General features: G+C 34.3%; 1 protein-coding gene across 4 annotated transcripts in view; it reads right to left on the reverse strand.

Annotated features, from left to right (window-relative positions):
• Positions 1-10,870: 10,870 nt before the first annotated feature.
• The window catches only part of LOC147401678 (biotin--protein ligase 2-like), a 32,702-nt gene continuing 19,406 nt past the window's right edge, over positions 10,871-24,166 (reverse strand). The window contains exons 4-9 of one of the 4 annotated variants that reach the window (XM_086443040.1): positions 17,255-17,375; positions 16,823-16,978; positions 14,702-14,747; positions 12,966-13,035; positions 12,769-12,845; positions 10,871-11,318 (exon numbers count right to left, since the gene is read on the reverse strand). In XM_086443040.1, coding sequence (XP_086299166.1) covers positions 11,276-11,318; positions 12,769-12,845; positions 12,966-13,035; positions 14,702-14,747; positions 16,823-16,978; positions 17,255-17,375 — 513 coding nt within the window. In that variant the 3' untranslated portion in view covers positions 10,871-11,275. Of the gene's footprint in view, positions 11,319-12,768; positions 12,846-12,965; positions 13,036-13,111; positions 13,159-14,701; positions 14,748-16,812; positions 16,979-17,254; positions 17,376-24,166 lie in introns of those variants that run through there. The other 3 variants (XR_015178635.1, XR_015178636.1, XR_015178637.1) reach the window with 3 other exon arrangements.

The raw sequence follows: 24,166 nt of genomic DNA on the forward strand, positions 1-24,166 counted from the left end.
GTTTAAAAAAAAAGAAATAATTTATCTTTGTATATATTTTTATAAATTTTCTTATATATCTAAATATGTTCTTTAGGAGCTCGTAATTTGATTGATCATCGAACTATTAAGCATAAACATTTTATTTGAGTAAATGTTTCAAACGAGTCTAAGATCAATTAGGTCATAAACACCGTGTACTCATATCATTCATGTATATTTCATGTCCTAACTATGTTTAGCCAGAAACTTATAGAAGGGGTTCACAATTGAAGCTCTAGATGTTTTGTCATCTAAGGGATAGGTAGAGAGCCCCAACACAAGCCACTAACTAAAGAATCAAGCTAACAATGGATCGACGAGCTTTAAAGTCATGAAATACTTGAGCCTAGAGAAACAAAAGTTGAGCCATGCATTAGATATCCCTAGGTTAGATTTTTTTAGGACAAAAATCTAGATATTTTCTAGAAGTTCGAGTCGAGAAGGCGCACCTTCCCTATTTTTTATGTTTGTGTGTTCAATAAACTTGACATCGACTCGAACCATGTCCACAATCCAATAATCAACCCAATTTGGATCCACAATTTAATAATTGACCCAAATTGGGTTCACTATCCATAATCAACCTTAATTTGGTCCACGATCCAAATTCGACATGAATCGGGTCTACGATCCAAATTCGATCAGAATCAGGTCCACAATCCAAATTTTACCAGAATTGGGTCTACGATCCATATTCTATCCAAACCAATTTGTTCGGGTCTATGAGTCATATTTGATACTAACTGGGTCTACGATCCATATTCAACTTCAACAGAATCCATAATCGTCCAATTTACCCTAATTGAGTCCATTATCCATCATTCATCGATCTAAATTGAAACCACTGCTCACAATGGACCCCAATGTGGTCAACCATCATCTGATCGATCATAATCGAATCATCTATCCTTCAATCGACCTCAACCGGGTCTACTACCCACGATTAATCCAAATCGGATCCACCATCTATGATTAACCTCACTTGGGCCAACAATCATCCAATCGACCCCAATCGGGTCTACTATTTACAATCGACTCAATCGGATTAACTATCCACGCTTGATCCCAATGAGGTCAACAATCTTTCGATCGACCATAATCAAGTCTATTATCTCTTATATCAATCCAAATCGAATCTACTATCTCTAAAATTGAGCCTAATTAGGTTTACTACCTTTCAAGTTGAGCCTCGGTAGGTTTACTATCATTTATCAATCCCATTCAAGTTTTCCACCTTTTATCAAATCACAATGGATCCCAATTTGGTCCACAATCGTTCGATCGACCTAAATGAGGTCAACTATCCTTCAGTCGACCCCAAACGATTCACTATCTTTCATCGATCCTAATCGGATTCACGTTCCATGATTAACCCTAATCGAGTCCACTACCATTCGATCGACCATAATTGGATTCATTATCCTTCGATCGACTTTAATGAGGTCAATTATTCTTCAATGGACCCTAACGCGGTCAAATATCATTCATTTGTCTTTAATAGATTCAACTAATTACGATCAACCTCAATCGTGTTCGTCATTATTTGATTAATATTAATCAAGTTCATTATCATTCATCAACCCTGATCGAACTCTCCATTTTTTATAACATTTTTCTTATAAAACACTTTAAAATTTTGAAGAAGTACTTGTAAGGGTCATAAAAACCTGAACACTTCATCCTCCAACTCAATGTTGATGTTAGTGTAGACATGAGATGTTCGCCATGAACCTTAATGTTACATTATTTGGAGTTGCCACCATTCTTTTTTGAAAATGAGTGTGAATTGGTACTCGAAATGATTTTGAAATTATTTTTACATTGTAGTGACTCTCACACATAGAAATGACGTGATCTAGGTAAGGAGGTCCGATTAGAGAATGGGGAAGGTATTAGGCACCCCATCCTCTCCACCATAGGTGATTACCTTGCTTGGCCATTCTTTTTGTAAAAAATTAAGAATATGAATAAAAATACATGAGAATGCATGCTAGAGGTAGTGTGTGCATTGAGTAAAATATTCCCTTAGACAAGGGGTTTTAATTTCAATGTGGCATTAGGGGCATCCTATGGAAAATGATGACCCATATAACTATATTATTTTTATGGACATGAATATTGGTTTTGAGCTATTAGAGAGACTCCATGATGGAGTTCCTTTGAGGTCACAACCTTGATGCATGTATACATGGCTAAAAACTTAGTATTTCACCCCATCAAAAGGGTGACACATTTTTTCATCATTGCCATGCATATATAAGTATGTGCATTGTGTCCAACATGATGCATGAGATTAAGAAAAATATGACCTCACCCCCACCCTTTTAATCGAACCTTAGTTCAACCTACCGAAGGTAGGAGAGGGTGTACATTACATCTTAAGATTTCTACAAAGAAATGAAAGTAGAGGGATAGAAGAAGAAAATGCAAGCTCTAAAAATAAACTACATCTTAACCCACTTTGTCACTTGATGCTTTGGAATGAACTTGATTCTTGAGATGGTTTTGAGAGTGGAGTGCTTGGGTTTAGAGTAGATGGTTAGAGAGAGTAGGATTTTGGTTGGAGGTTGAGGTTGGATGAGGGTTCTTTGAGTTAGAAAGTTGGGTTGAGAGAGAGTTGGAGAAATGAGTAGAAAATTTTGTAAAGTTTGGGGTAGAGGAATAGGGGCTTGAGAGTTTGAATTATTCATAGAAAGTGAGGCTATTCATAGAGTTTTTGAAAAAAATTTGGGGATAAAGTGGTCCAACCCAAAAAATAAAGAGAATGGACATGAGGTTTAGGTTATTTCTTTTAGATTTTTTATTTGTATGAGGGTAAAGATGATATTTGTGAAGAAACCTAAAATCATTTTTTGATATTTGATTTTTTGGTAAATAAAGGTGAAAAAACAAAAAATACTTTTGAGATGGTGAATAGGGGAGTAACATGTGTAAATGTGAAGTGGTACATGAAAAGTAGACATTAGTTCAATTGTAAATAACTCATAAAATAAAAATGAATGTATATTTTTTAAATTGACTAATGGGAGAACAAAAATACTTTTGAGAAGGTGAATAGGGGAGTGATATGTGTAAATGTGAAGAGGTAAGTGAAAAGTAGACCTTGGTTCATTTGTAAATAACTCATAAAACAAAGGGTAGATGTATATTTTTGAAATGAGCTAGTGAGAGAGCCCCATGTATGTATTTGAAGATTCTCACCTTCTGAATGTATGATTGGAAGTTCTCTTAACTTTATGGAATTTTTATCAAAAATCAAATAATCTTTTTGGTTTGACTACATTTTTTGAAAAGTTTATTCTTGGATTTTCACAAGAGGGAGTTGACTCTTCAATTAGATAAAGCATTGGGTATTGGGGGCTTATGGGAGATCAACATATGTCACATTTTGAGGAGATGTGAGAGAGTGGGCTTAGAATGGGCTTAGGGAATGGACTTTTTTTTTTATAGATAATGGGTATTAAGGCTATGGACTTTGTTTATGGATAATGGATTTGGAGATAGGTTAAGGTCTTAGGGTGACTTGGCTTGATTAGGATATGGGCTTTGTGTATAGACTTGGATTAAGGTATGGGTGATGGATATGGATTTAGAGTGGATTAGGGACAAGGTTGAACATATAAAACTATATGACAATATGCATGTATGTATGTATGCATGAGAATGATGTCAAGTGGCAATACGGGCCCGTTGAGAGGCTTAAGTTTTTAATTGAAATCAATTTGAAAAAATTTAGATTTTTCTAACGGGTTCGTGCAAATTGGGGTGTCTATAGTTAGTTCTGTGTTAATGAACTTATTTCTTTTTCAAACTTTTTCAGCTCCATATTGATGCTAACTCTGCAATGATGCAAGCTCCGTGCTGATAAACGTTTTACAACATCTATTTTTACAAGATTTTTCAGCTCTCTACCGATGAACTCGTTTCTTTTTCAAAACTTTTCTAGCTCCGTGCTAATGAACTTTTCACTCTTTAAAACCTTTCTAGCTCGCACCGATACCAATTCTGGACTGATAAACCTCCAACTTCGTGTTGATGCCAACTCTATGTTGATGAACTTATCATTTTTTCAAGCATTCCAATTCTGTGTTGATGCTAGTCCCATGATGATAATCTTTTCACATCCATTCCTAGGAATATTTATTGAATATTCATCCTTAAGAAGGTATTAATTTAGAATGTCCATATTTCAAATAAATAAAAAAGAATTTCAAATTTTTTTAAAAAAAATTAGTCACATCAATTCTTGAGAATATTTATCGGATATTTGTCCTCAGGAAAGTATTCATTTAGAATGACCATCTTTCAAAAAAAAAAAATGCATTCTCTTCTTGGAAATATTTATCAGACATTCGTCATCCAGAAGGTACTAATTTAGAATGTCTATTTTTCAAAAAAAAAATTTTTAAAGATTTCAAAAAAAGAGGATCACATTCTTTCTTGAAAATATTTATCGAACATTCATTTTTAGGAAGGTATTAATTTAGAATGTTCATCTTTAAAAAAAATACATTCCATTCCTAAGAATATTTATCGAACCATTGTCCTCATGAAGGGTATTAATTTAGAAGGTCCATTTAAAAAAATGAAATATATATATATATATATATATATATATATATATATATATAAAATAAAAATATTTGAAAAATATCTTTAAATTATGAGCTTCATGACTATAAAAAGATTTCAAAATCAAAGAATGACATGAGTGTCCAGTTAAAAATTGAAGAGTTAGACTCGATTCGATTAAATAACGAAAGATGACCCAAAAACTTGAAGATTATTTTTATAATCCATTTCAACCCCTTTTTACTCCTGACATGCATGAGCATAAATTGTGAATGACAAAATAGTAAAACTTTTTTTTGTCTAAAGTGGGGCATTTCCTAGATTTCTCAATCACAAGACATTCAAAAATCTTATTCATCCATCAAAAGTCTTCATTTTAAAAGTACTAAATTTGATTTCAACCAACCACTTCTACCTTAATGTTCAATTTTCAAGTATAACTCGCAACTTGAAAAGAAATTCATGTCAACGATGTACTAATTTGTTCTTCCTTGAACACCTTTTTTGCATGACTTATCTAAGAAGAGAATGAAAAATATATGTGCCGATTTGGGGACAAGTCAAAATGAACAATCCCAAGGATCTTTGAAAAGCATATCGAAAAGGATTAACAAGAAAAGAAGAGCGTCAAAAAAATACTGAAAAGAAAAGCAAATCAACGAAAATCCAAAAAAATGGTTCGACCTTTGTTCAAGGAGGTCTTAAGAAAAAATTCCAGTCCAATCACAAAGTACTAGTCACAGCAATTTACAAAGTATTTAATCTTGAACTGAAAAACATCAAATACCGTGGAAGATATTATTTTGAAAAAAATCAAATCTCAAAATGAAGAGATACCTTCTTTCTATTATCTTAACATAGCTACCACTAGTTAACCCACTTGAGCCTTCATCATCCTTAAATTACCTAGAACTGGGGCATGCCACCTCACACTGGGGCAATTTTGAAAAAGTAAAATAAAAAGAAAAAAAAAATCTCATTCACAGTGACTCGAATCAAAGTCAACGAATAGTTAAAAGCATCATTCATCCTAGAATTCATCAAATCTAAGATTCTAAATGAGCCTTGCGCCACGAAATTGAGGAATTTATAAGACAAACCCTATTAGATCTTGTGCTTGGGTAGTCATTTTTCATTAATCACCCAATTTCATCAAATCCAAAATTTCAAACGAGATCCGTGTCACGAAATCAAGGAATTCAATGAGGCTAAACCTTGTCAAATCTCATGCTTAGGAAGTCGTCTTCTAAATCCACCATCCCACTTGACGCTCTAAAACATGCATAAACAAGCTTTTTCTACCTCACACAAAAAGATATGTAGTTTCTCTCTCACAAAAAAACAAAAAAAAAAAAAGAATAAAAGACAAACCTCCGGTTTAATCTACCTATTATATCAAATCCCATTTTCAAATCTATACCATTTTCTAAAAAAGAATTGTGACAACTCCAAATCCAAGTAGAAATTAAGTTTTCAACAAAAATCTCATGTCTACAAGGTCCTTTAAAGTTTTTTGGCGTGTCAATAAAATTTCCCTATTACAAATAGATTAGATTGGGATTTGGACTGGAGTGGGCTGGAAGGCTATGTGGTTAGTGGGCTGACCATGCTATCTATGTGCACTCACAACCATAGGCACATGCACCAGGTGCTCCTAAAGTTATGGGAATATTCACGCAATTTACAATGAAAATGAATGTTTGTGTTGATTGGTATATAAGTAAATGGGGAATGTTATTGTCAAATGTTTAATGGGGAACGTTATAATCCTCTAATACTTTGTTTTTCCAATAAAACCCTTAGTTGTTTTGTTTTTTAGTGATAAAAGTGAGGTTATTTTAATACTTATGTAATGACATTTTTTTGTAAATATCAATGCTATCATTGGTATTTTTATAAAAGTATTTAAAATTATTTAATATGAAAGGATCAAAATATCCTTATCTTTTTTTTCCTTTTTTTTTTAATAAGGAAAACATATATTTAATATCTAAATGATCAAAATATATTTATCTTTGTCACTAAAAACTAAGACTACTAAGAGTATTATGGAAAAAGAAAAGTATTGGAAGTTACTGACACCCCAATGAAGCATTGGATGCTTGTATGTGCATATATATGATTGGGGCGTTATTAGTTGTTATAATGCTTTTTACAATGTTTTGATGCCATCCATTTTACAAGATTCGATGACATCCGACAGTATTGAAAAAATTGGACGGCATTGTAGAAAAACACTATATCAAATAGTTGTCCCTTGATCTTGACACCCACACACAAGCCTTCTCTAACATTTATTTTTTCCCCGAGAAATTGACAATACAATATAACCTTACAATAAAATCATTATTTAAAGGTAATTTATGTATGATACTTTTATAATAATTCCTAAAATATTTATTTAAATTCATAATATTACCAAACTAAATCTCCTTCCCACTAACTATATCTATCCATGTGTCTAATTTTTCTCCATTCCTTAAAAAATGGTTATATTTTGTTTGATTCCTTCAAAACGTCATAATTTTCAATCATTAAGTTGGTCAACATTTTAAATATTATACTTAAAAAGTCATTTTAGGATCTTTATGATTGCACCTACATTTTACTCATAATATTAGAATCTTGGTTAATTATGACCAACAACGATTTATAAAAAAGTAATATATTTAATTTTACCTTTTCATTTACCATTTAATAAATAATTATAATTTTTCCAGCTGTTTGGAAGTGAACTCTATAACTTTCCAAGAAGTTGCCAAATGGGTGTTCAATAATATCCATCATTCAAAAGGCCAAGTTGAGTGTTTGAAGACAATGTTGACCACAAAAAGGGATACTTAGAAGTAGTGGACTGTAAGGAAAGTTTTTATCACCAAAGATTTACTCAATCATTGTACAGTTTCACTAGAAAGATGTAACTTTTTTATACGAAAGATCTTGGCTAGAAAAACCTTATTTTCCTATGAAAACACAAATGAGAAATTAGTAAAGTTACTACATAGCTTGAGACAAACTTTAAGATAATTTTATTTAAAGTCTAAGGGTGTTGTTAACATGTGCCCTAAGGGCACACTTCAAGATGCATTAAATACACCTCAAAAATAAATTTTACTACCTAAAATGCCCTCAAAAACTAAATTTATAATCAAAAAAATATCTTCAAATGGTTATTTCCAAGGTGTATTTAATGCATCTTGTTAACAAAACCCAAAGTCTAATATGTAATTATTGATTATGATTTAAGACAGATCCTATAGATATAAGTATGTATTTTAACATTAGTAGGAATAGATATATAATGTCATTCAACTCATATGTGGTAATGACATTGTTTTTGTTGACCAAAAATAATATCTAGAAGATTTGGCATAAAGGATATGCATGAAGTCTCATATATCTTTTAGATTAAAAAATCACATTGAATTATTCATAAGTTGTCTTGTTTTAATATGCTCAAGAGAAATTCCATTCTTAAGAAGAGAAAATGCTAGAATTAATGTCAATACTATATAGTTGGTAGTTAAACTACGGAAGAAATCACTTCATTATCACCATAACCTTTTTGTGATCTTTTAATGAGAATAAAAAATTTATAATCCTTTTCATTTGTAATGAAGTAATTGCTCATTATTGAATCAGTTGCTTATTTAATGAATTCATTCGCTACTATGTGCTTATCAGTTTTTGCTACACTATCTCGGTTGTGTTGTTTATGTACATAAAAAATAAAAATAAAATACTTGTTTTTATAAGAAAACGATCGCTATAACATTATAGCGACTATTTTAGCTACAGTATCATAGTGATTGCTATCATAACATGCATCTATATCGTCTTCACAAATACACAACTTTCCAACCAATCATTGTATCACCGTTTCTTAAATAAAATTATGCTAAAATCATCAAATCTTTCCCTTCAAAATATATTGTGGGTGCTATTTTATTCCAACGAGATCTAAACATTCCTATGATTTTTTTATTTTTTATTTTTTATTTTAAATATTGGGTTATGTGCTAAGAAATAGGATAAAACCCTTATTTCAAATAAATGGAGCCCACACTTATTTATGATTTTGAAAAATAGCAAAACATTAAAATCCCCTATTATAATATGAGCATGTAATTGAAAACGTTTTTCACAAATAACTAATTCTTATATTTAGGTTGTTGTTTCACAAAGAATACTGTAATTGTTTTTACATGAATAAACATATAAATTATATTATATTTAAAAAATATATCCCATATGAGAGCTTTTTACTAGCATATAACCAACCTAAACACCATTACTTATAACATTTTGAAAACTAAGAAAAAAAATAAAATCTCTCTTTCTTTCAAGAGTGAATAATGAAAGATATTGTTCAAGAGATACTTTGGCACTCTTGAAAATTTAGGTTATTCATGAGATAATTTTAAACCGTATTTCAAAAACGCAAGAATTGAACTAATTTTAAGGCCACAAGTAGTAAAAGTATGTGGACTCGATAGAGTTGCTAAACAAAAGTTGAACTTATACCGACGAAAACCAACTTTATCTAGAGGCTTGAATTTTTTATACCCAAAGAGGCCGTTTGTAAATAATTGATATTAAATAAAGAGAACTTCTATTAATTACCATCCTAAGATGTGAGCTAATTCTTTGGTGATTTACTTATGAATTGAGGTGGCGTTAGCAAAATTTGGTGAGGCAATCGAATCACTCCAAATAAATGGTAGTAGAAGGAAAGGAGGGGAGGGGCATTGGAGTGGTCCCATATAAATATGCCCCATGTGATGGGACAAAGTGAGGGTTGTAGTACTGACCTTATAAAGTTAAGGTAGCGTTCAAAGACAGAAGTCATCACAATACTTAAAAACCTTTTGCAACCGTGTGAAAATGACTGAACTTTGATAAAATTCCACATCTCAGATCCAAACAAAACCTTCTTTCACACACCGATATGGGTTGTTGTGCCACACCATTTTCTTGTACCTTTCGATTTAATTAGAAAAGCTGTGTAGGTGAGTCAAACACAATGGCCCACCACCTTTTTGACCCATCTCTTGTGTTGTTGATAAGATTCTTATAATCATATAATGTGTATGTGGCTTGCATTTATTCCCAACTTTGAAAGAACTCAAATCTGATTCAGTCTTTCAAAATTAATTATGTTTGTAGAATTTACAATGGTAAAATCATTATGGTAGAGATAATTAATGCTGGAATTTTCGGTAAGACACACTTAATTAATTATCTCTCTCTCTCTCTCTCTCTAACTCCCACCATCAATCATTTCTCTTCTTCAACAATTAATTAATTCTCATCGTCAAATAACTAATTACATTTGTGATTGCCAAATATCATTATCTTAATTGATTATTTATTGGGTGACTCATCCAAAAAATAAAAAACACATGAACCTGACCTACATACACAAAATCCAATGGTCAAGACTCAAGATTTACTCTCGAGATATGTATCGCCAAGATATGTTGTGGTTTTACAAGAGTAACTGGAACCTCACCCTAACCCTAACCCTAGATAATTATGCCCGTAATTGATTATGACAATGTTTACCCAATGTCCTCAAACTTGGGAGTTTAAGAACTACTTTTCTCGAAGACCATCAATCAATTTCCACCTTGATTTTATTCATAGTAGTTGTAACAAACTAATGCACAAGTAGAAGTGTTTCTGTTGCAGCTTTAAAACTTGGCATTGTAATCAATCAGTACACATCTGATGGGATTAGGGAATCCTAATAACATTGAATGATCAACCTGAAAAATCTACAAATTTGATAATAAAGATGGATAAGGTTATTAACAGATAGTGGATCCAAAGCTGACCTAATAGCTTATTGGATCATTCTAGTTCGTAATCCCAGGCCCAATGTCTCTTGATCTTTCCACGTGAATAAAAAGCATAGCTTCTTGATGTTTGCTATTTCACAAAAGGTATCTTTGCATGATTTGGCATTCTTCATTAGAACGAACCTATTCTTAGGCTCAATGCAATGTCAAGTCGTTTTTCCCATAAAAATTAATTGTCTTGGACTAAGAATTATTTCTTTTCTCTCATTCATTTATAAAATAAAATAATAGAGAGAAAAAAAAAAAAAACATAGTAATTAATCAACTCGTATGTAGAAGAAGTGGCAATCTTGTCACCATAACCCACGGTTGAAGGGGAAAAAAATCTAGGGCTTTTTGGCAAGAAGATGAAGATGGGAAGTATTTTGGTAATTTAAAGGAGTATGTCTATGAGGTATCTCAAATATTCACCAAAATGTGGAAGGAAAATTACCCATTAACAATTAATAATCATTGCAGATAATAGAGTGAAGGCACACAGCACATCATTCAAATTCTTACATTTCCAGCTGAAGAGATCACAAGAGAATCCTTCCAATTGTCAGATTATTTAGGAAGATCACTGACTCAGACTTTATTAATATTAACCTAATAAAAGGTAAAGATTGCATCACGACTATTTCCGATTTTGATTCAAAATAAATTAATTAATAAAAAAGCACTCACTTTACTAACAAATTCTAGCGCCTCTACAGACCAACCCAAATTAGATGCCAAGGAAACAACATTTTTCTCAGCCAGATCCCCCCCAAGGTAGAACGAGCAACCACTGCAGACCTACTCGGTCATGGTGATACACACCACTGAGGGTAAAGAAATCTTCACTCAAGTTTCCTTCTGACAAGTCCTTTGAAGAAGTCCAAGCTGCATCCAATTTAAAACTGTCATGTAGTCGCTACTGATGAACCAATATACACTGCTAACGTAAACCTAGCGTAGAATATAATTTAATTGTTGTATCCATTAGCCACTAGTTCCTTTCTCCCCTTTTTTCAGGTAAGAATGCTTGATGTAAAGGCACTTCAGACGCTAATAACCCATAAAGATGGTAAAATGGGCAACAGATGCAGACCAAATAGTGTAACCAGGGTACAACTTGGTTCTGGTTTGGGGCCAAACCGAAATCAAACTGAACTGAACAGAACCGAATTTCCCATAGACCAAACTAAACTAAGGTCGGTTTGGTTCATTCAGTTCGGTTCTATGGGTTGCCAATATCCAATAAGCATGCTTGGAAGCAACATATATTTTAATGAAAAAATAATAATAAACATGAAATATTTCATATAATAAGTCATTATTCTATGTCCTAACTTCTAAAAGTAGTAAGCATGATAATAATAATAAAAAACAATCCTCCTCTATCTTCCTTCATGCTCCAATCCATAATAAAATAATATATGTTTTCTTATTTTATAAGGGCTTGGTTCTCAGTTTGGTTTGGTTCTATGCCTTGGACAGAACCGGACTGAACCGAATTGATCAGCTCTACAAGTTTCAACCCAAAACCGAGCTGCAACTTGTTCCAAACCGAACTAAACCAGCCCAAAGCTAAGTTGCACCCCTAATTTGTATCACATTTCTACTGGTTGGAATAATAATTGGAGAAACAAGAAGAGCTACACTCAAGAAAGCCCAATGCAAACCCCTAGAATACCTAGGCACATTTTCTGAATCTCTTATCAGTTTGGGTGACACCCTTTACACAGCAGTCAGGCATGTATGTGTTCTCGTGTGAGAAATAGGATTCTTGTTGCTCACCACCATAACATCTGCCACAAGGCAGACATGATGATGACTTGCTTGGTTTTTTTTAAAAAAATTACAGGCCCTGCTTGCTACACTACAAATCATTTGCATTTGCAAATGACTTGCACTGCAAATGTTTGGCAATGCAAATGTTTGGCAATGAATGGTTTACTATTGCTTGGTAACAATTGGGAAATCTCTTGCGAAATTTTTTTTTGTGATTGGTTGATCTTTGCAACACAAATTTTCATTGTGATTTTGCAAATGATTTACGGTACTTTTTGTGCCGCAAATCATTTGCTGAAATTTCTTAAGAATTTAGGTGATCCATGCAAATTGTTTGCATTGTGTAACCAAGCACCAATAAAATTGATTTCAGAAAATTATACACATATACCAAGCAGGGCCACAGAGTCTGATGTTTTACTTCCATAACCATTGCACTTGTGAAATATTTTCCAAGCTAGATGCCAAAAGCTAACAATTTTTACAAGTGAACTTATTAATATTTGCTGCCACTTGTTCAATGATTTAACAGAAAGATGGTTTGTGGAGAAAGCAATACCTGTTGCCATCAGGATGAAGCTCGTACAATTTATTGTCCTCACCGACAGCCAACAAATAACCTGACGATGTCAAACCCTGCACTTAAAAAAAATAAATTTACAGGAATGACCACTAATTCTAATGCTGAAATAAGGTTAATAATGGTGGTGATGAATGAAAAATTGAACTTCATTTGATCATATATGTCCACTTCACCTGAATTGTAACTGGAACATCTTCCACCAATTGACCCTCGGTCTTCTCCTGTATGACAACCCTCTGCCCACTGCATGCATGCAGATTGCATCACAGAATCATGAATTATTACCAAAGTATTACCCAAAATTAGTATCTTTTCGCACCTGTTTTCGATAGATTAATTGCTCAAATTCAACTTCTTGTATTTGAGCTGCAGATGGTGTATGGTTGGTCAATAAAACAAAATAGGGTATACATTCAAAACTATGGAAGGATACATTAGAAACTGAAGGTTTTAATATAAGTAGGATGTGGATAGAGTGTATACATTGCAACTTTAACAAGGATGAGCCTAATTATGATTGACGGACAATAAATATCCAAAAACACACATCGGTTCTATTATTTAATTTTAATTGTCCATGCAGATGCAAAGATTGGTGAGAATGTGAACCATAGAATAGTGTTGGGTGGGCAAGTGTAAGAGAAAACTTTGTGGTATCAAGTGATTAGCATGAATCTACAGGGAAAATTTTCATAAGACAATAATAAGATGAGCCATGCTTGATGGAAATGAATATTGAACAGTCAAGAAACAGCATGCACGTAACAGAGACACGATGTCAACATGGATGAGTGGAATGACTAGGAAAAAAGATCAGATACCGGTACATTTGACAAATATAATAGGAGACAAAATAAGAGGGAAGTCCATTGAGATGGTTTGGGCATATGTAGCATGGACCAATATCACCCAGTGAGGACTTTGGTTGAACTCCAAGGCTCTAAAAGAATGAGAGGAAGTCCGGGAATAACGTGTAAGTAGTAAAGAAAGATATGAAGACATGCCTTTACTAAGACAAGGCTGACGATAGATGATTCTCTGTATTTGGGAAAAGGCGTGTATGTTGCTGTTTATACTAATGGACATGTGAGGGGTTAATCTAGATGTAAGATTAACAGACCTAAAAAAAGGGATGCAAGATTAATTTTTTGAGACCATATCATGTATCTCAAAGCAATTTAACACACATTTGTTGTGATTATAGGGATCCTGTTCATGATTACTACACATGTAATGCATGCAATGATCTGCTAACAATTAATTTACCAAAATGGCTTGACAAACATATGCAATATGCCATCTCCATGATTAAAGTAATTTTTATTTGTCAAAAAAATAATTATAGTAATATATTAGCAGTTTTATCAAGGTAAGCATTGCAAAGTTCATCTGAAGTTTTGGAAAATAATTTCTGTGAGTTTATACTGCTGCAATGATGTTACTCCAGTTATTGAGAGTTCCATTATGTATGTTTTCTTTTCATGCTTGTACAATGTGATACACTACAACCAACTTATACCAATGTGCAATCACACCAGAAACAACAGTATCATTATATTTCCAAAATGCCATTCATTGTTAGAATGAAAATGAAACCCTCATGGGACATCACAATCATGAGCCCGATTATCATATATGCTTTTATCCCAACTCTTTGGGTCAGCAACTAGAATCTAATTGTGCCATACAACTCCATTTAAAGATATATCTTTTGTCAAAACATTCATCTTGAAGCCTTCTCTTAGTATCTCAATTCACATCATTTCCGGCCTTCCACTTGCCCTTTTAGGGACTCTGATCATGAACAACCACATGGATCGTACTCTTTATCAAAATAAAATACATAAGAAGCATGTGAATATGTACTAACTACAAAGAAGAAAGTGCATCAAGAAGAATTGCATATTACCTATGTAGCCATGCCTTGTAGTATGGTTCCTCAAGAGCTTGAAATCCTGCACGCCGAAGGAGCAAAAGTTTCACACTATGAATAGTAGTTTATGGAGTACTGTGTTAATCGAAGTGAAAAATAGAGGGGGGGAAAAAGGAAAGAGGCTAAAGGCTGCATCTTTCTCTGAATAGGAGACATAAATTAGTGGATCATAGGTAAGAGTAACTTCCTATCTATGACTGTTACTGCGACCATAGTCAAGAAAAACTTCGTTTTGTTTTTAAAAAAAATCTCTTTAAAACATGTTTTGTACCTATAATGATTAAAACAATAAAATAGCTCGGCTTTTTCACAAGTACATGTTTTTACGTTTTAGGCACTTTTTTACATTTTAAACATGTTTTATCAAAAAATAAAAATAAAACTGATAAAAACCCATCTTTTGTAAGCCTGTGGATTATTTCTATTGCCTTACAGTTGTTTGTGATTTTGTTCATAAATGTTGTTTAATGTGGGATTTTATGATGACATCTTGATATGTAATTTTTTTTTAAAAATTTCAGTAGTGTTATTTTGCTCAAAAGATACGTTGATGGTTAGACTTCTTTCTAGAATCATACATGGATATTCAGTAGTGACTAGTGAGTCGCCCCTTCCAACACGTGCCAAGTGTACTAGCCTCTTAAACCACCAGAGGGATGGCCAACAAGGGGTTTTGAAATCAAGGCCTCTCCCTTTTGGAGGGAGGCTCTGGCCACTACACCCAACACTAGTTGTTTAAACTTTGTTCAAGTTCCATGTTAGGCCTATGTGCCGCCAAGTTCCTTCTATATGTCCAGTATGGCCTAAATTGTGCTTGACCAAGAACCTACTTAAAATGGGATCTTAGTCTGTTGCAAGTTTGCAACTAAAGCCCTCAGCATTTTCAAGATAGTTTTGACACAATAGCCATGGCCTAATGGAAGGTCTCATTTCTCTTTCCAATATCTCGTCTCCATCCTTCCACATGAGGTCTTTCAAATACCTCTATTAACTTGCCTTTACTTCCCATCACCGTCTTAGAACCACCACATGCATAATGTAGAAAGAACAAATCAAAGAAATGGGAAAAAGTCAACAAATTGGTTGTTAAGAAAGGGGGGAAGAACAGGTTTACAGATGCGTAGCTCAAAACCAGAGTTGTGCCTCAAAAAGGTGCAGCTGAACTGCCTCATTGCAGGGAGTCCGAGTGATGAAATCAAATCCAGTGCAATTAATGATTATATTTCGCTAAGAAAATGGGGCAAATGGAGTAGATTTAATATTTCTCTCAAATGAATGGAAGAAGTCGTCTCTAAAAGGCTCATTCCTAGAATTACAATAAATAGTAGCAGTATGGGAAAAAAAAATTAATATTTTTCTTTTGTTAATTGCCCCTACAGTCTTTGAATAATCGAAGCTTAAGTTTAGAATGCACCTCAAGCCTCGATGTTTAAGCCTCAATGTCTAACTGAAAAGGGCAGAAAATTATGGTTAAAGGCCCTAAGGTTTAGAACTCATGGGAGACCTACGTATGTAGCTCACTCTCATAAATAATTAGCAATTCAGGTTTCATCAACCTGTATTCCAAGCGAGAATAAACGCATAGTGATCGAGTGCCACTTCATTAGGGATGGAGGGCAATTTATAGTTAGTGTGTTAGCTTTCATGATTGGCTTATGGATGATTTCACATGGTTGCCAGGAGAGGACACCTTACAAAAGTATGTTCCAAGCAAGTCATTAACTTCGTGCTCTAACTAGAGTTATGTTGATATAGTCATCAATAGACTTGGTTTTCTTCAGGTTCAGTAGGATACTTCTGCGGTCTTTTGTTATTCTATTTTCTCATGTTTCATTTGATAATATTTGTACAAAATAATAGGAGGGGAGGTTCAATTTGTTCTTCCTCTAAACCTAGTTTATCAACTCTATACTCTCCCCTGCTCTATCTCAATATTGTCAACTTCACATATTTTTGGCGTAAGTTTTGACAAAAGGTTGATGAACATCAGATAAAAAATATAAATAAACTAGTTGAAGTGATATAAAAAGAAAAGAAAAGAAAAGACAATTATAAAAACCAAAAAAATGTAAGGCATGATATAGGACCTTGATTCACCTTGATTTAAGAAAACATCAAAAAAATTCTCAAATCTCTTGAAAAATGCCGCAAGAATCTCCTCTCTTCGTAGTTTGTGAGCAACGGAAGTCAATTCTCCTAGCACTGCATTCAAACATGTGGTAGGTTTCTCATTATCCACATTCAAGCCTATTCCTGCACGACGTCAAAAACACAACATGCTTCAACAACACAAACAAGTATCTAAGTTCAAATGTTACCTTGTCACTGAATATGTAAAGTGGAACGATATTAATGCAGCTTAAGAGTCCAAAAATTAAGTAACTTGGGTTTAATTCCTATATATGGAACATAGATAATGGTTCATCAAAAGAAAATTTGTTGGGATCATGCAATCAACCTTGCCATGTTAGAACATAGGTAGCTAGAAATGAATTACATGTGATCACCGCAAGGATGAAGTCCTTTTACCAGCACTGATATTGAACTTCTTTGATCTATATGTTGAGGTGCAAAGGATGCCTCCAACTTTAAGTCCGTTTAAGTAGAGATCATTTGGCCACTTTATTTTAATATCGAGATATGGCAAGCCCTGAAATCAGATGATGTTTCCAAATCAATAGCGTAAAAAATATCAAGCCTATTATAAAAACTAAAATGAAGTTCAGTGACAAGCACCAAGAAGCCACGTGGGATAGAAAATATAAGCTTAATGTTTTCAATTTGGAGAAAATTATAAACAATCTTGAATAACAGAAAGAATGTGGTGTTGGGTAATTATTTCACATTAAATTGGTTTTTCCCCAGCTGATATCAATCCATGTTACTCAAATTTTGTAAATTTAATTACTAAATGAAGTGAAGAGTGTGTCTTAAGCTCTCCTTCAATAGCATAAGAGTTTCAGATACAAAATGTGGTACAAATAAGTCACGCCAAAAAATTTGAAGCATTTCTTCTTTACACATATACTTGAACAAAAGATTTAAAAAGTTTGTCAGTCATATCTGAGGTGGTTAGCTATGAGGCGCGACGTAAGCCTTGAGGTGGAATAAGGCATATGCCCCAATAAAAAATAAATATATATAGATGCTTCAAAGATTCTATTAAAAAAATAAAATTAAACTTCGAAAAAATGAATTCATCATATAAATAAAAAATACAAAGTAAAGTAAGCATGTTGGCTCTTTTTTGACCATGAGTTACCTTAACAAGGAATATTTTCAATTTACTTCAACCTCAACCCTATATTTCCCATATGGGGTCTTATCCATTCCCACCATTGCCTTATTGTTTTCCAATTACCAAGGCTATTTTCTAACAAATACCAGAGAAAAAAGTAACAAAACGAGAAAAAAAATTCATGATTTTTTTATAAACCACATAAAGATTTTATTAATTGTTTGCATTTGTTTATTATTAAGGTAATCTCAAAAACGTTGAGTTGAAATATGGCTTTCAAATTCAGTTACAAATTTGTGGATGTTGATGATGATCTTGTCACAAGAAGTCTATACGAAGCAATGAAAATTAATTCCAATGAAAAAAGAGCTCACAAAGCAAAAACAAAGTAGAGAAAACTAGGACCTAAATGTTTAGGGATGAGATATCTATCCAATTTGATGCAACAGATGTTCATAACCTAGACTTTATAATAATTTTTGCAACATAATTGTAGTGTTTAGAAAAAAAAAAAAAAAAATGTTGACTAAGTCAACTAAGGTTGACTCAAGTCAAGTCAACTATGATTGACTCAAGTCAAGTCAAGTCAATTATTGTTGACTAGTCAAACAACTTTGACTAAGTCAAATTAACTAAGATATTTGTAAGAAATTCTAAAAGAATTAGAATTTTGTAATATCTAGATATTTAAAATATCTAGATATTTTTTTTTTTTTTAAATATCAAATAGAGATATTAGCTGATTTTTTTAGTTGTTGTTTCATTTTCTTTACACAAAGAAAGAAGAGAAAAGTAAGAAGAAAAGAAGGAAGAGAAAGAAAGAAGAGAAAGAAAAGAAGGAAAGGAAAAGAAATAAGGTAGGCCCTTACAACTATTTATAATGGTTTTAGTAAAGTATATGTATGTATATATATATGTATATTGCTGATTTTATAGTTATAAAAATTCAATTTGTTTTGTTTTTAAAAAATAATTTTGACTTAGAAATTTTAAAGTTAAAATTGTTTTGTAAATTTTTAACAACATGCATATTATTTATACATATTTATATTATTGTTTTTATGATTTTAAAGCATGCTAGTATTTGGTATTTTGTTTAAAAGGAATTCTTACATGTTTGTAATTGATTTAAACATGTTTATACGTAATTATATATACTAAAAACAAAATACAGCAACTATGAAAGTTGCTATTTTTGTATTAAATTGACACCATGATTGTTGGATAGAATATAAAAAAAAAATGGTTGCTTTATACGTACGTTATACGTGTTTATACGTACGTTATACGTATTTATACGTATTGAAAATAAAATACAGCAGCTTTAAAAGTTGCTGTTTTTATATAATATATTACTATGTTTACTTTAGTTTCATGCTCAAAAATATTTGTTAATTTATACGTATTTTATAAGTACTTAATACGTATTTTATACGTATTTTGTACTTGTCAAAAAGAAAATACAGCAACTATATAAGTTGCTGTTTTTTTTTTACACAATACATATTTTGTTCACATTGTTATAAACATACATGATTTTTGAATAAGTTAAACTGGTGGACAGTTTACTTTAATCATTTTAGTGATGGATTTCCAAGAAATGTTTCTAATTAAAAGTTGGGTAGAAAAGTAATTTATTAAAATAAATATGAGAACGAGTTCTCAATTGAATGTCGTGCTTTTAAAATACCCAGTTAGTGAGATGCTTCGGCGTATGCCGTATAAGACACGAAAAGGAGAGAAAATATGAAGTGATGCTTCAGTCATAGACTGTGTAAGACACGAATGAGTGAAATGCTTCGACTAAGGGTCGTGTAAGACACGAAAGAAAGAAAAAGAAAAGAGAGATAAGACTGTACATTTAAGAGTGGACTGGGTATTTAAAACACGTGTATGTTTTATTTTTCATTACGTTTTGAAAAGAAAATAAATACTTATATGTAGTATTTTAGTGATTTATTAAAGAGATTGTGAAAACCTATAAAGAATAACATGTTGTGATATTTCCGGAATGACGTGTTATTCTAGGATAACAGTTGCGTTGTTTGAGTTCTTATGTATTATGGGATGCATAAGAACACAACATCACAACAGGAATCCGGGAGTTTCTTTTCTATCTTTAATAGAGAACAAGATGTAGATAGTTGTATAATTGATAGAGAATATCGAGGATCACATGCACGCCAGATTGGCATAGATGAAGATGGCTAGTTAATGATCATTAATAGTCTAGAGTAGTCAAGAAAGAATGACCTACTTGATTTGGCCCGTTTCTTAAGGCCTTGGTCAACGGCCAACCTGAGCCGGAAAACAGTTACCCAAATTGTGGCAGAGGCTGGCCATAGAATCAGGAACTAACGGTGGGGTTCCACACTGGTGAAGTATTGGAATAATCGTATTTTGACTGAGATGTTCACATCAGTCGTGACCCTCAACTCTCTATTATAGTACTCTATTATTTGATGTTATATTATGAACAATTGTTTTCTTCAGATTTTTAAGTGTTTTAATTTCCTACTAAGTTTTATGACATCGGAGTTCAATTATTTTTAATTGTGTTGAATATCAAATATGCATGATTTATGAATTCTTAGAATGTTTAAACTGCATATAGGATGCTGTTATTTAGAATTGTAAGATTCCCCTATTGGGTAACTCCCCTGTTACTCACCCCTACGACATCAAATTTCAGGCGCACCTGGTTTAGGTGATCCTTCCGAGGAGGCTCAGTGCCAGGGCCTTATAGATGATCAGTCCAAGCTTCCAGGAGTGGAGCATGGGTATTACTAGTTATAAGTCTTAAACTAGAGTTAGGTTTAAGTCTTTAGCTATCGTTTTTGGTTATGTAATTATGAACACTATAGTATGTCATTACTGTTTTATGTATATATGACAAGTGTTTCTGATGTTTGAGGATACGTGTCTGTTCTGTTGAGCAATGATCAGGTATGACATATAGTTATATTATTTGCCGTTTACGTTTATGAATTGATTATCATGATATGGGTTTTATATCATGCCTCGGGATTCAACTTGGGAATCATGAGGATTCGGGTTGAGTTTTTGGGGCGTGACAACGTGGTATCAGAGCTCACTATTAGTTCCATATCGGGATTACGAGCTCTTCCGTGTCTAGAGTCCATAGAGCCTAGTAAGGATAAAATAGAACTCTAGGTTCGTTCTGTTAGTAATGAAAATGGTATTCATTACTAAATCTCTGCTTAAGATACCGATTAAGTCTTCCATAAGAATGACCTTAGCCTTATGATAATAAATGCATTGTTGTTGATTAACAGAAACGAGATGAGCGGACAAGACAGAGGCAGAGGTCGAAGGAGAGGCCGAAGTTCAGTGGAGGCGGGACATGCATCGGATCAGACCCCCGATCCGATAGCACAGCTAATGTCATTTACGAGACAGATGGCTGAGTCGCAGAGTAAGTTTAGAGAGGAGATGCTAGAGTCACAGGCTAGACTAGCCGTAGAAATGGCTGAATTGAGGGAGCGTCAGGCTTCATCACAAGAGGCCGACCCTATTCCAACCCCAGAGCCACCTCAGGGGCCACGGCCACAGGTTGTACCGTTGAGGGCCGCAAGAACTCCCCCATCCCATGCACAGACAGATCCGGGGATGTGGCTACAGAACTTCCAGCGACTACGTCCACCAAGGTTTGGAGGTTCTTCCGACCCAGCTGTGGTCGAGGAGTGGGTTTTGAGGACCAGAGAGATTTTGATTACCATGCAGTGTCCGAGAGACCAGTGGGTACCGGTGGCTGCATTCCAGTTTGACGGGGATGCCAGCCATTGGTGGCGTTCCGAGAGGAATGTTTTGGGGGATGGACCTTATGAGTGGGCCGACTTTGAGAGGATGTTCCTAGACCGATTCATATCCGAGACGGCCCGAGAGATCAAGCAACAGGAATTTTCAGGAATGGTGCAAGGCAATCTAACTGTTACAGATTACGAGCTGAGGTTCACTAGATTGTCACGATATGCACTCGAGCTCATTCCAACCGATCTACAAAAGGCCCGTAGATTTTTCAGAGGACTGCGACCCTACCTAAGGGCCAAGATGTCAGTGATTGAGACCACCAACTATAGAGACACGGTGAGTCGAGCTCAGAGGGTTGAGCGGGAGGATATGGAGTTGCAGACTTCGAGGAGACTGACTAGTAGACCCCAGGCTTCTTTTCCTCCTAGGGCTGATCCGGCCAAGAGGCCGATGTATTCGAGACCAAGTGCCTCTGTACCCACGTATTCACAGTACCAAACTCCTACACCATCGAGTTATGGACTAGTTGGGGTTCCAGTGAGGCCAACAGGGCCAAGGGGACTAACCAGACAGATTCCGAGATCACCCGCCTCACAAAGACTCATACAGGCAGGACCACTGACATGCTATGGATGCGGTGAAGCGGGACACATGAAGAGGAATTGCCCAAGGTTGGGACAATCAGCAGGGGGATCAGCATCTGCTTCCCAGAGGCCACAAGGTCGAGTTTATGCCTTGACCCATGAAGAATATCAGCCATCTCATGAAGTTATGGAAGGTAACCTGATTTTATCTAATATGCAAGTGCATGTATTAATTGATACAGGTTCTTCCAATTCATTTATTTCTACTAGACTTGCTAGTATGTTAGAACTAGATGTCGAAAACACAGGAAAAATTTTATCTCTTTCAACACCTTTAGGAGACAATACAATTCCTAAGTCTGTATGTAAAAACTGTGTAATACGGTTAGTTGATCAAGAATTATCAACTGACTTGATACTTCTAGAACTCAATGATTTCGATGTAATACTAGGTATGGACTGGTTAGTTAGAAACCATGCCCACGTCGACTGTTATTCTAGAATAGTCACGTTCAAAATACCTGGTAGGCCAATACTGAAATTTATGGGTTTCAAGAACCGAGTTGAAAAATATTTGAAGAGTAAGCTAAACAATTTAACAACGGAGGAGAAAGCAGTACCAGAGTTGGCAGAGATACCGGTGGTTAGAGATTTCAAAAGTTTATTTCCAGAAGAATTGCCGGGTTTGCCACCAATTAGAGCAATAGAATTCTCTATTGATCTTATTCCAGGTACAGCTCCGATATCGATCACTCCGTATCGGATGGCACCAGCAGAAACAAGAGAACTGAAATCTCAGATTGATGAGTTGACGCACCTAGGATTCATTAGACCGAGCTTTTCACCTTGGGGAGCTCCGGTTTTATTCGTGAAGAAGAAAGATGGATCCTTCCGTTTGTGTATCGATTATCGGCGATTAAATCAAGTCACCATCAAGAACAAATACCCTCTTCCACGCATAGAGGACTTGTTCGATCAGCTTCAAGGTGCTCAGTATTTCTCCAAGATCGATCTTAGATCTGGGTACCATCAGTTGAAGATTAAAGAAGATGATATTCCAAAGACTGCTTTTAGGACCAGGCTAGGGCACTACGAGTACCTAGTAATGCCATTTGGTCTTACTAATGCACCAGCCGCGTTCATGGACTTGATGAATCGAGTCTTTTGGGAATATCTAGATAAGTTTGTGATTGTGTTCATCGATGATATTCTTATCTATTCAAAATCAGAGAAGGAGCATGAGGAGCATCTGAAGATCACCTTACAAACATTGCAAGACCACCAATTGTATGCAAAGTTTAGTAAGTGTGAATTCTGGTTGAAAGAAGTTAAATTCCTCGGTCATGTCGTGTCAAGTAAAGGAGTTTCAGTAGACCCATCGAAAATTGAAGCAGTGACTAGTTGGAAACAGCCCACATCAGTTGCAGAGATCAGAAGCTTCTTAGGACTGGCAGGGTATTACCGAAGGTTTGTCGAGGGATTCTCTATGATTGCATCACCCTTGACCCGGTTAACCCAGAAGAATGTCAAATACGAGTGGGATGATAGATGTGAAGCAGCGTTTCAAGAGTTGAAAACTCGTTTGACTACTGCGCCAGTATTGATAGCACCAGTTCCAGGAGAAAGCTTAGTGATATATACAGATGCTTCAGGCATAGGTTTGGGTTGTGTTTTAATGCAGAATGGAAAGGTAATCGCTTATGCTTCCAGAAAGTTGAAAACACACGAGAAGAATTATCCAGCTCACGATCTTGAGTTGGCATCCATTGTTTTCTCCCTGAAAATATGGAGACATTACTTATATGGTGAGAAGTTTGAGCTCTTTTCTGATCATAAGAGCCTCAAATA

The sequence above is a fragment of the Akebia trifoliata genome, chromosome 5, assembly GCF_017979445.1.
Source record: "Akebia trifoliata isolate Shusen 1 chromosome 5, ASM1797944v1, whole genome shotgun sequence".
NCBI classification, from domain to species: Eukaryota; Viridiplantae; Streptophyta; class Magnoliopsida; order Ranunculales; family Lardizabalaceae; genus Akebia; species Akebia trifoliata.